The sequence below is a fragment of the Pelobates fuscus genome, chromosome 1 (genome assembly GCF_036172605.1).
Source record: "Pelobates fuscus isolate aPelFus1 chromosome 1, aPelFus1.pri, whole genome shotgun sequence".
NCBI lineage: Eukaryota > Metazoa > Chordata > Amphibia > Anura > Pelobatidae > Pelobates > Pelobates fuscus.
The window spans coordinates 160,258,447-160,270,556 of record NC_086317.1 but is presented as its reverse complement, the minus strand read 5'-3'; the positions used below and the strand labels follow the sequence as shown (position 1 = coordinate 160,270,556).

The following is a 12,110-nucleotide window of genomic DNA, read 5'->3' as shown; positions in this document are numbered from 1 at the left end:
TGGAAATCTATTCACAAACCGGACTTTACATAGGACACGAGGTCATGCGTTTAGACTAGAAGAAAAAAGATTTCGTCTAAGGCAAAGGAAAGGTTTTTTTTACTGTAAGAACAATCAGGATGTGGAATTCTCTGCCTGAAGAAGTGGTTTTATCAGAGTCCATACAGATGTTCAAACAGCTACTAGATGCATACTTGCAAAAACAGAATATTCAAGGATATAATCTTTCAATGTAGGGTAATAACTGCTTGATCCAAGGATAAATCTGACTGCCATTCTGGGGTCAAGAAGGAATTTTTTTCCTAGCTTGTTGCAAAATTGGAAGTGCTTCAAACTGGTTTTTTTTGCCTTCTTTTGGATCAACAGCAAAAAACATATGCGAGGAAGGCTGAACTTGATGGACGCAAGTCTCTTTTCAGCTATGTAACTATGTAACTATGTGACCCACAGTAAAGTATATTAGAAAGAAAGGTAGAAAGTTAGCAATAAGGGAAAGAGGAAGGGGAAGGGGAGCCATGCTGCACATTTGAACATTTGAGAGTATTTTAGGTGCCAGGGGGTTTATGAAAGGCTATATGTATATAGAAACATAAATGAAAATATGCAAGAATATATTTTCGTGTATGTTTCTGCATTCATAATATGTTACATAATATACTCAAGCACGGTTATTTACTAAAGCGAGAATTCAAGATAGATTCAAAGTGAATTTCAAATTGAAATTCAAAATAGCTGAAATCAAAAATATATCTCAATATTTTATAAGTTAGCTGTGATTTCAGTTTGGCTACTCTCGCCTTAAGTTTTAGATTCACTTTGAATTCTCACTTTGATAAATAATCCGTATTGTGTCTAGAATAGTTCTCTGTGAGAAGCACAAACTGGGCTGTGGATCAGCTTAGCTAAGGGAGCAAGTTTTGTTATGTATTATGTAACCTAGACCAGGGATAGGCAACCTTCGGTACTCCAGATGTTTTGGACTACACCTACCATTATGCTTTGCCAGCATTATAGCTGTAAAAGCATTGTGGGAGACGTAGTCCACAACATCTGGAGTGCCGAGGGTTGCCTACCCCTGACCTAGACATTCCCTTTAAAGACATCTTTCCCTTCTCTTCTTGCATGCCAGCACACTGTTTACCACTCCTCTTTGGAACCTGCAAGGCCCTTTCATTTTCCCCTGATGAGGTTTTGACAGTAGATTTCCAGAAGATTCTATATTGCCGTAATTGTGTCCTTTCTTTCTTCAGACACCACATGTAAAACCCCAGAGCTTGGCAGAGAAGCTGATCCATACCAGCGCTAGACAAGACTACTATTCACAGATCAAGCCAATCGATATGTTGTGTCTGCACTATAGACTTCGCCTTACCTTGTTTCATTCTTGGGAGATCCACATCAGTTGTGCAGTCTTCACTATCAACAAAGGGATCTCTGAGTCAAAGGTTATCCTTTGGATTTGGACATTTATAAATGAATGACACATTGCACAACTGCTATAGCTCAGTAGGTACTTGGACAATTGGAAAATTTGATATATTTGTAAAAGCACCTATATCTCCACACAGTAGAGGTTGATGGGATCTAGATTGGAAGTGTTTGTTTACAGGTACACTTGTCAAGATTAGAAAGTTTATTAATGGTTACCAACGATGGCTTTTTATTTGCATGTGATCAATTACCTTTTTTGCTAATGACAGGTGTCCCTGTAAGGTACAATTTTAACCATTTCAAAATTTTACAGATCAGAAATTAAGAAAAAAAAATCTTGCTTAAATTTGTAGTATTAAAAACAATAAAAATTGTAATTGAAGGTAAAAAAATTGTTTTATCTTAACTCTTTCTTGTTCCACATAGAACCACCTGCATCATTGTATCTTACACATGCATCTTCCATATCTGTGGGATGTGTGTAGTGTGTAGGAATGCCTGTGCATGTGTGATTTTCAGTGAAATTAAATATGAATAACAAAATGTTACTGCAACAATAACATAGCTGTGAGAGCCAAACTGAGTTTCCCAAATCCCAAAGGATTTCCCAAAATAGTGGCCTAATTGCGAATATACTATATTGACAATGGATTGAATTCTTCAAAGATAATGTTTAAAACAAACGTCTCTCTTATAGTGTGGGATTCCACCAGTTTAGTTTCGGAAAAAAAATAATATACCAGTATTTCTGTGTTTTGTTAATATTCAGCATTTGGTAAAATTATTTAATTGACACAAAAATACAGATTGCATTTAAACATATTCTCTCATATCACTATTTCTAATGCTAGCTATTTAATTTCAGTTTTAATATCAGTTGTAGTTAATCACAAGTATATTGTACATGCATTAAACTGACAAAGAATAGATAAAGAGCTAACTTTAAATTCCAGTATCTTTTTTTTTTTTTTAGCACTTACTGGTTTCCTTTCGTTTTTTTTGTTTTCTTATTTAGGCCTTGGTTTAGCACTTTTGAATTTTAAAACGTTTTTTAAGTGATTTTGTTTTTGTAAATCCATTTTTATTGAAGACACTTTTTCAGTGGAAAAAAAGAAGACAAAAGGGGCGCAGGGCGCATAAACACAGGTTAAAATATAGCAAGACATGCAGGTGTCCATTATGTCTGAATGACAGATAGTAGTCCAGATATGCAATAACAGACAGACAAGTGTGAAAGATTTGTTCTTTTCAAGTGATTTCATATTTTTTAATAAACTTTTAAAATGATTTAATATTATACATTTAAAAAATGTTGTAATATGGCATATATTTTTTATATTTTAATAATTTGAAAAGAAAATGATTTAAAAAATTGCATCTAACAATTTGAAATCATTTGAAATATCTTATCCAACAATAGCAAGTTGAGGCATTAGTTTTTGAATATGGAATATTCAGGGTACGTGTATGTTAGTATTCTGAGAGTAAAAATTACAATTTATTTATATTAAATATATGACAAAATGTTTAAAAGGTGAAAAAAATATTTCTATATTGTTTATCTTGTGGGAATAAAGAGGAAGTACTCCAAAAAACATAAACAAAGAGTAGACCACACCTTAGATACAGTGTAGAAGATTGAAAAACAATGTTCATCTTAAAATTACCATCCTTAAACCTAGAACACTGGGTGATATATTTTCTTTGACAATGGTCATTTTTCAACGTCCTCCATTTTAACATATAAATTCACTTTATTTTCTTTCTTCTACGCCAATGACAGTCTTCAGCTGCCAGAGAAATCAATTTTCTGCTTCATCTCTCTTTACACCCTGTCTGATGAAGAGGGACTGGAAATCTGTCCACCTCCGTCATTCACTAGACAAGAGCTAATATTACTCAAAATACAATAACTGCCTTTTAGCAACCAGATAAGGTGGAGGATAGATTCTAGAATAGGGTTTGCTATTAATACAATCTTAGCGGTGCATGTGATTACCTACTCTATAAAACACAGAAATTAGTCTCTTACATTGCAAAAACTCATGGGTGGCAGATTCTGCTGTAATATTCGGTCCAGATGTACAAAGAAACCATAAAAATTACATTGGCACTATACTAATCATTGTACTAATGAACACTTAAATAACATATGATTTTAGTACCACTTACAATACCAAGTTAGTAAATAAAACACAAAGTAAAAAATTGGGAAATTAACCTTTATAATTGGCCAACTGATCATAGGAGAGAAGGTCCACACTCTCACCAACATCACCAGCTGCCCCTCCACCAGAATTATTGGTAGCCTGGAGATTGTTATCTTTTGATTGGAAAAACATGTAGCAGCCGATACAGTGTGAGGAATTGAGATGGGAATTATGTAAAAAGAACTACATTGAGTTATTCACAAAAGTCAAAAGAAAAAAAAAAGAAATTCACTGTGGTTCCTTGTGACATTGTAGTCTGTTTTTTTTTTAAATTGTACGTACCGCTGTCAGGTCTCCAAAGTATCCTCTCTTTATTTAATCCTTTTGAACTTTTTAGAGTCTCCTACCCCTAGGACCAACTTTGACCCAAAGTAATCCAGCAAAGATAAATGTAGGAGGAGGTTCCACCACCTTGATCTTTTGGTAGACTTTATTGTAGCATCAAGGTAAAATCACACCAACATGTACATGCATGATTAAGACACTGGTCAAAAAGTTAATGTGATTTTACCTTACTTTATCCTTATTTAGCCCTGGTTAAGCTGGTGTAAAACACGCTTAGAACATTTTGGGGCATTTGAACTACTAAGAGTTTTCCCAGTAACTCTAGTTCTGTGAGATTTTCTCAGATGAATGTTTCGGGTAAGTTCCAGATGAAACATTTTGTGAAGATTGTTTTAGACTGAAGCTGTTCTATGACTTGTGAATGCAGTCTCGTGAAGGCTACCAGCTCAGTTTACCAATACAGACCCAAGTAGGGGACAAACAAGTTTACATCAGGAAACTGTGCACCTTGCTTTTGTTAATAAGATATTGGTTACATTTGAAATGCTGATAAATTTAAATGAAGAGAGAAAATTGTTGCTTATAATGGTAACATTAATTCAGGGGGTGTCCAAAAGGGACATTCCCAGATGTTTTAAAACTACAACTTCCATGATGCTTTGTAAAATAAAGGCATGGTAAGGGTACGCAAAGCATCATGAAGTTTTACAACATCTGGGGATCTACAGTTTTAGGCAGCTCTGCATTAATTGAACACTCTGCAGCCTGCTTCTATGGTAAAATCTGGTACTACTTAAAATGAGAGTAACTGTAGGAAATTAATGAAACTCTAGGTGGTGATATATGCATCAGCTTTTTTCATTTTTATTTTTTTTCTGTAAATCTATCTCTCAAGCTCTTATCTACTGAAGATTCACAACAACCAAAATGTTCTTTTTAGAGATAAAACTTTTTAGAGATAAAAACTGTAAAAAAAAAAACCAACTGTAAAACTGTAATATTCGTTTTATTAACATGTGAAGACAAAGAAAAAACATATATATTGTTTTACATTAAATTATTATATTGTTTTATTTATTGAAGTGTAACCTGTATAGCCAAATTGTATCAATATTTCATCTTTCATACTGCCCTTGAAGGTTTATCATCCATAGCAACAAATTGGTCATCATCAAAAATCCCTTTAAATGGGCACTCCAGGCACCCAGACCACTTCTGCCCATTGGAGTGGTCTGGGTGCCAACTCCCACTACCCTTAACCCTGCAGCTGTAATTATTGCAGTTTTCATAAACTGCAATTATTACCTTGCAGGGTTAACTCCTCCTCTAGTGGCTCTCTACTAGACAGCCACTAGAGGGCACTTCCGGGTTTATAGAACACATTTCGTGTGCTTTAGCGTTGCTGGACATCCTCACGCTATGTGAGGACCTCCAGCCTCGCTGAAATCCCCATAGGAAAGTATTGAAAGCATTGTCACGCATGTGCATTAGGTCTCCCCCTGCCGGCGGCCGTGCATCTGCAATAGGTCTCCCCCGCCGGTTGACGTTGGCGGGGGAGGAGCGTGGGCGGACTCTGAATCAGTGCCAAGGGACATCGGCGCTGGATACAGGTAAGTCACTGTTTTAACCCCTTCAGCAACCTGGGATGGGAGGTGGACGGGAGAGGGGACCTGCAGTGCCAGGAAAATGGTTTGTTTTCCTGGCACTGGAGAGTCCCTTTAATTGAGATGTGCAGACAACAGATAGAACAGACCCGTATATATGGGTAGGGAGTTAGACATCAGTATGTATCTGATTTTGGAACCAGCTCCACGTCCCATAAAGTTTGGGAAATAGCATGGAAACCATTGGCCCATAGAAGTTAATGTTAGCATTGTGTTGTAAATGTAATACCAAAAAAAAATATGAAACGGTTTTAACGAAACTAAGTATGGGAATACTGTAATGGTTGATACGATTAACACGACTGGGGTTATTCAGGATTATTGCTGCTCCTTACTTGCATGATTTGACTGAGATCAAGCACTCAGGGTTCTCACATTGGAAGAGCTAGGATTGGTTTGATACCTTATGTTTGATTTTCCTCGTGCTCTGTAACCACAATCTATAACGATAGGGACACTGATGGACACAATGAGTGTGTATGGGAGACTCCTCCTCCCCCTGCCCTCCCCAGTTACACAGACTAAATTATTTTCTTTTCTTTATATTTCTTAATTATGTCTTATAAATGTAGTTTATGAAGATCCATGTCTTTATATACACTTTGCAATCATTGCTCAGATACAAGTTTTCATTGCATATACTCAGAAAGTACCTAGCAATATTATCTGTATGACTGAATCCTGGAACAGAGGGACATTAACACAAATTTGAGACAGAACCTATTGTTGAATGTTACTTTGCATTCTATGTACAAAATGTGTAAATTTGTCTAAATCTGTAACCTGTATTTATAAGCTGTCCATCTCAATAAAAATGTAAAATGTCAGAAATTCAAAGTGAATTTCAAATTAAGGGAACAATAACTGAAATGTAAATCTCCTCTAAGTTAGCTATGTATTATGTTTGACTCTGAATAAAGCCAAGCCACACATCACATTGTCCTTGCAATCATCTGTCTGAGGGGCTCTGTCACCTGGTGTTGGGAGACTGTTGTAATGTGCAGTGTGAATACATATTCACAGAGCTGGGCAGCCTATCATCAATAACTGCGTTACGGACATATCCTCCTGTCATCCATTACACCCTCCCTCTTCGGGTACCAGTAAGGCAAAATCGGAAATGTACGGGGGGAAAAAACAGTGATACACATAAACCCTGATGCAGAGGGCATTAAACACTTTGACTCGTACTGAATGTATTGTTAAATTCTGTCCACAAATGTCACGTGATAATGAAAATACATACATTGTACATCATTTAAATTGAATTTAAATAAACTTTACATAAGACACATTAATGGATTTGTTAATAGGCTTACATTTTTAAACTTTTAAGAGACACTTGTCTAGAATTGTATATATTGCTTTTTTTTTTTTTTTAATTATGTTTTATTAATGGTTTACTTCCTGCGAGATTTTTATTTTTATTTTTTGCAATATTTATTTTTATTCAACGAACCTACCACAGTTACAAAATAGAGGAAACCAAGGATGCATTTATGGTACAATCTATCATCATCAATTATTTAAACCTGACCATTGACACCAGATAATTTTTGGTCACTGTTACAACTAGAAGAAAAGAAATCCACTCCAATAAGTGTGGACTGAGCCCAGACCCATAGAGTATGTACTGGAAAGTATAGGCTTAACAAGATAGTAAGGATAAGTAATATTGTGACAATCTAGATGAGAGAAGGTGTAGTGTCTCTGTGGTGCAATCAAGCCTAAACAGGCTCACCTCTTAGGAAATCCTAGTCTAGTAATGCTATATGCTACAGTACTCACGGTAGCTACCGACTACAGACTTTATTAATCAAACAATGTGTGGTCAAGTCTGGTAGCTAATACATAGCAGATAAGTGTAGGGTTATAGCATCAATAGAACAGATGGCTAGGAAAATAGGTCATTAAGTGGCTTATAGCTCCGTGGGTCTAAAATCCATATGTCCCGAGGGAACTTGGCTCAGTACAGTTTAGTAGGAAAGTGTAGCTAACTTAGTATTGGGCAGTTTCTGCACTAAGTGGGGATTAGGATGTCTCCTTCACTAATAGTGCTACTGTGTAAGCCTTTATAATGCAATAAAACTACAGATAGCTAAATCATGAAATAGCATCCTGAACAGAGACCTCATTAGTACAACTATATATTAAAAGACCTGATAAGAGGTGAAATAGGAGTGAATAGTTATAGTGAGTCTATGTGCAGAACCATACTTAGGATGTTGGTTGCCTGCACATAGTAGTAGATAGCCCAAGTGAGGAAAATAGGGGGGGGGGGAAAGGGAGAACGAGCCTGACGCGCATTTCGGTGCTTCCTGTGATGCACCCCTTTTTTCAGTATATTCTATTTTAGGGTTACCCCCTTCTCTGTTCCTAGATATTTGTATATATTTTGGCCATTCTTCCATAATTATGTATTTGACAGTATATGCGTATAACTGTGTGCATCTAACTGTGTCTGACTGTCGCCCTGCAGTGAGCCGGCGGCTGGAATATGAAGTCATCCCGGCATCAGCGTCATTACAGTGCATGCGAAGGACCTGTGCATGAAGAGCACAGAGATCCCAGCAGCAACCACCGACCACCAGCCCTCTTATCCAGCCCTCCCAGAGCAAGGTAGGAAGGTTGGGTGGACCTCTTATTAAATCTGTGTATGTATGTGATGATTGTGTGTGTACATCTAATTATATGTGTATGTGATTGTGTGTCTGTGATTGTATGTGTGTGGGGCTGTTAAGTGTGGTTAAGTGTGTGTTGTGATTATGTATGTGATTGTGTGTGTCACAATCTCAAAATCTCACCAAACACTACACACAAATACACCCCTGCATTTCAACGTCAACACCAGGGCCGCCACCAGGGGGTGACAACCATAACGGTTGTCACGGGCCCGGCGGCCCTGGGGGGCCCGGCCGCCCGGGCCCCACGTGGAGCGGCAAAACTGCCGCAGGGGCATCTGCACCAGGGCCCATCAGGTGGCCCAAGTATTTAGGGCCACCCGATGGGCCCTATATCTTCAGGGGCCCGGTCAGCGCTGCGGCCGGGTAATTGCGCGACCAGGCCCCTTTAAAAAAAAAATTGCGGCAGCACCGCAAGGGCTGCTGGGAGGAAGTGACGGACGGTCACTTCCTCCCAGCTTACTGCGCGCAGGAGGAGACCGGAGGGAGAGGAATAGGAAAGGAGAGAGGAGAGGCATCCGCTCACTCCCATCATCCCCAGCCACCCTCCTGCAACTTAAAGGTAAGAGGAGGGTGGCTGATAAATGAGGTGTGTGTGTGTCTGAATATATGTATGTATCTCTGTGTGTATGTCTGTGTGTGTGTGTATCTCTGTGTATGTGCATGTATGTATGTCTGTGTGTGTATGTATGTCTGTGTGTGTGTATGTCTGTGTGTGTGTATGTATGTCTGTGTGCATGTCTGTGTGCATGTCTGTCTGCATGTGTGTATGTCTGCATGTGTGTTTGTCTGCGTGTGTGTATGTCTGCGTGTGTGTGTATGTCTGCGTGTGTGTGTATGTCTGTCTGTGTGTATGTCTGTCTGTGTGTATGTCTGTGTGTATGTATGTCTGTGTGTATGTATGTCTGTGTGTATGCATGCCTGTGTGTGTGTGTATGTCTGTATGTATGTGTCTGTGTGTGTATGTCTGTGTGTATGCATGTCTGTATCTCTGTGTGTATGTATGTCTGTCTGTGTGTATGTCTGTGTGTATGTATGTATGTGTATGTATGTCTGTGTGTATATTTGTATGTGTCTGTGTGTGTGTATGTATGTATGTGTATGTATGTCTGTGTGTATGTATATATCTGTCAGTATGCATGTATGTCTGTGAGTGTGTATGTCAGTATGTCTGTATGTATCTGTGTATGTATATATCTATCTGTGTGTGTATGTCTGTATGTATGTATATCAGTATGTATGTGTATGTATGCCATTATGTATGTATGTATGTCTGTTTGTATATCTGTATGTCAGTTTGTATGTATGTCTGTTTGTCAGTATGTATGTATGTGTGTCTGTCAGTGTGTGAGTATGTATGTACGTCAGTGTGTGCGTGTGTGTGTGTGTGTGTGTGTGTGTATCTGTATCTGTGTATGTGTCTATATGTGTGTGTGTCTATTAGTATGTGTGTATCTTTCTGTGTCTGTGTCCTTTTGTGTCTGTGTGTGTGTATTCCTGTGGGCGGGATTTAGAGGTGGGGCTTGGGGGCAGGCACACAGGGGCCCAGACCTTGAGCTGTGTTAGGGGCCCCACAATTTCTGATGGCAGCCCTGGTCAACACTACATGCAAACCAACACCACTGCATTCAAAAACCACACTACACACAAATGCATTCTTGCATTCAAACACCAACACTACATACAAACACTCCCCTACATTCCCTCAAACATACTCCATACAAAAACATGCTAACATTCAAACACACAAACACTGCTCAGTGCTAAATACATTTTAAAAAATCGTGGTTGTTTTTTACATTTTAAAGTGGTGGTGGTGGGGGGGGGGGCAACAAATGCTCTAGGTACGTCCCTGCCTACAGTTGACCTTTAAATGCGTAACGGCATGGAACGCCATAACGGTGCTAAGCGGTTAACAAGAAATCATGTGCATAGAAAGTCATAATATTTACAGTAGGGATGTGTCACGGGTGGCGGTCCGGAAACCGGGACCCCAGAGTGCCTGATGAGAGAAATTGGGAGTCTCAGCGTGGAAATGGACTATCAGGGCCTGGTGCAGGGCAACCACACGCCCTCTGGTGTTGATCACCAGCGTTTGTGCAGCCACATACCAGAACCCTGATGCAGCTTCAGCGGATCCCAGAAACTAGAAGATATGCAGACCTCCCAGGAGCTGTATAGGGAGGCTCTGATGCAGGAGTGTGTCCAGTACAGAAACAAGACAAGGCTTGGAAAGACACCAAACATGGAAAGAAGACAGAACTAATAGAACCCAGAACCGGAGAAGGATAGGAAGCTAAACCCAGAACATGTACACAAGACATGAGGGAAACATGAACATAACATAGGCATGACTGTACATAGACTGGGATTACAAAATAAAACAAGACAATATATAATAGGCAAAACAAGAGGAGACATAACTAAGCACTATATATGAAAAGTATGGGGATTTAGTTACATTATAAGATCATACATTGCATAAGCCTGCCACAACGCCAATGTACCCCATATTCGGCAGGTCCTACACTGCCTAATGTATGCTAAAACAACCAAAGAATACATATATAGCACTTACCTGCAAGAAAGGGCAGAAGCCTTAAGCAGCTGCCTGCAGGAACACTGAAATAAAAGGAATGATGGAAAACTAACGGGTGTGGCAAATAAAACAAATATTTAAATGAATCCAAGAGACTGGGAAATCCAGGGACGGAATATAAGGATGAACCCAGAAATCCCAGCATAAAGAAAACCAGACATAGAATAGAAAACCAAAAAACCAAGAAAAACTAAACAAGAATTTTAAAAAGAGTACTGGATAACAGAAGCCAAAGCCAGACATCTCCGCAGAACATGGCATGATGTGACAGGATTAGTGATGTCGCAAACATAAAATTTTCTGTTCGCGAACTTCCGCAAATGTTCGCGAACCGGCGAACCGGGCGAACCGCCATAGACTTCAATGGGCAGGCGAATTTTAAAACCCACAGGGACTCTTTCTGGCCACAGTAGTGATGGAAAAGTTGTTTCAAGGGGACTAACACCTGGACTGTGGCATGCCGGAGGGGGGTCCATGGCAAAACTCCCATGGAAAATTACACAGTTGATGCAGAGTCTGGTTTTAATCCATAAAGGGCAGAAATCACCTAACATTCCTAAATCACAATGGATATGGATTGACACCTGACATATGACATATTGACACCTTGACATATGGATTGACACCTGTCCTCAGAGACCCTGATACACACTGACACAGAGCAGAATAGGGACTGTTCCCCTACATAGGGTCACTTGGCAGATATGGATTGACACCTGTCCTCAGGGACCCTGATACACACTGACTCAGAGCAGAATAGGGACTGTTCCCCTTACATAGAGTCACTTGGCAGATATGTATTGACACCTGTCCTCAGAGACCCTGATACACACTGACACAGAGCAGAATAGGGACTGTTCCCCCTACATAGGGTCACTTGGCAGATATGTATTGACACCTGTCCTCAGGGACCCTGATACACACTGACACAGAGCAGAATAGGGACTGTTCCTCCTACATAGGGTCACTTGGCAGATATGGATTGACACCTGTCCTCAGAGACCCTGATACACACTGACACAGAGCAGAATAGGGAATATTCACTAAATGCCAAACATTGTTATACAGGGGAATATTCAGTAAATAAGGATAAGGGGGGGGGAACCTACTGTCCTCCCCCTGGCCCCCACCCCTGCGAGGTTGGTGGGGGCCATAAATCACAATGGGGGGGACCTACTGTCCTCCCGCCCGCCCCCACCCGTGAGCGGTGGGTGGGGGCCATAAAAATAATGAGGGGGGG

The 12,110-nt window shown here is 39.6% G+C and overlaps 1 protein-coding gene across 1 annotated transcript in view; it reads left to right on the top strand.

Moving 5' to 3' along the window:
* Positions 1-1,955, top strand: part of MFSD4A (major facilitator superfamily domain containing 4A) — a 62,232-nt gene extending 60,277 nt beyond the window's left edge. The window contains exon 10 of the mRNA XM_063444348.1: positions 1,251-1,955. Coding sequence (XP_063300418.1) covers positions 1,251-1,306 — 56 coding nt within the window. The 3' untranslated portion in view covers positions 1,307-1,955. The remainder of the gene's footprint in view (positions 1-1,250) is intronic.
* The last annotated feature ends 10,155 nt before the right edge of the window (positions 1,956-12,110 follow it).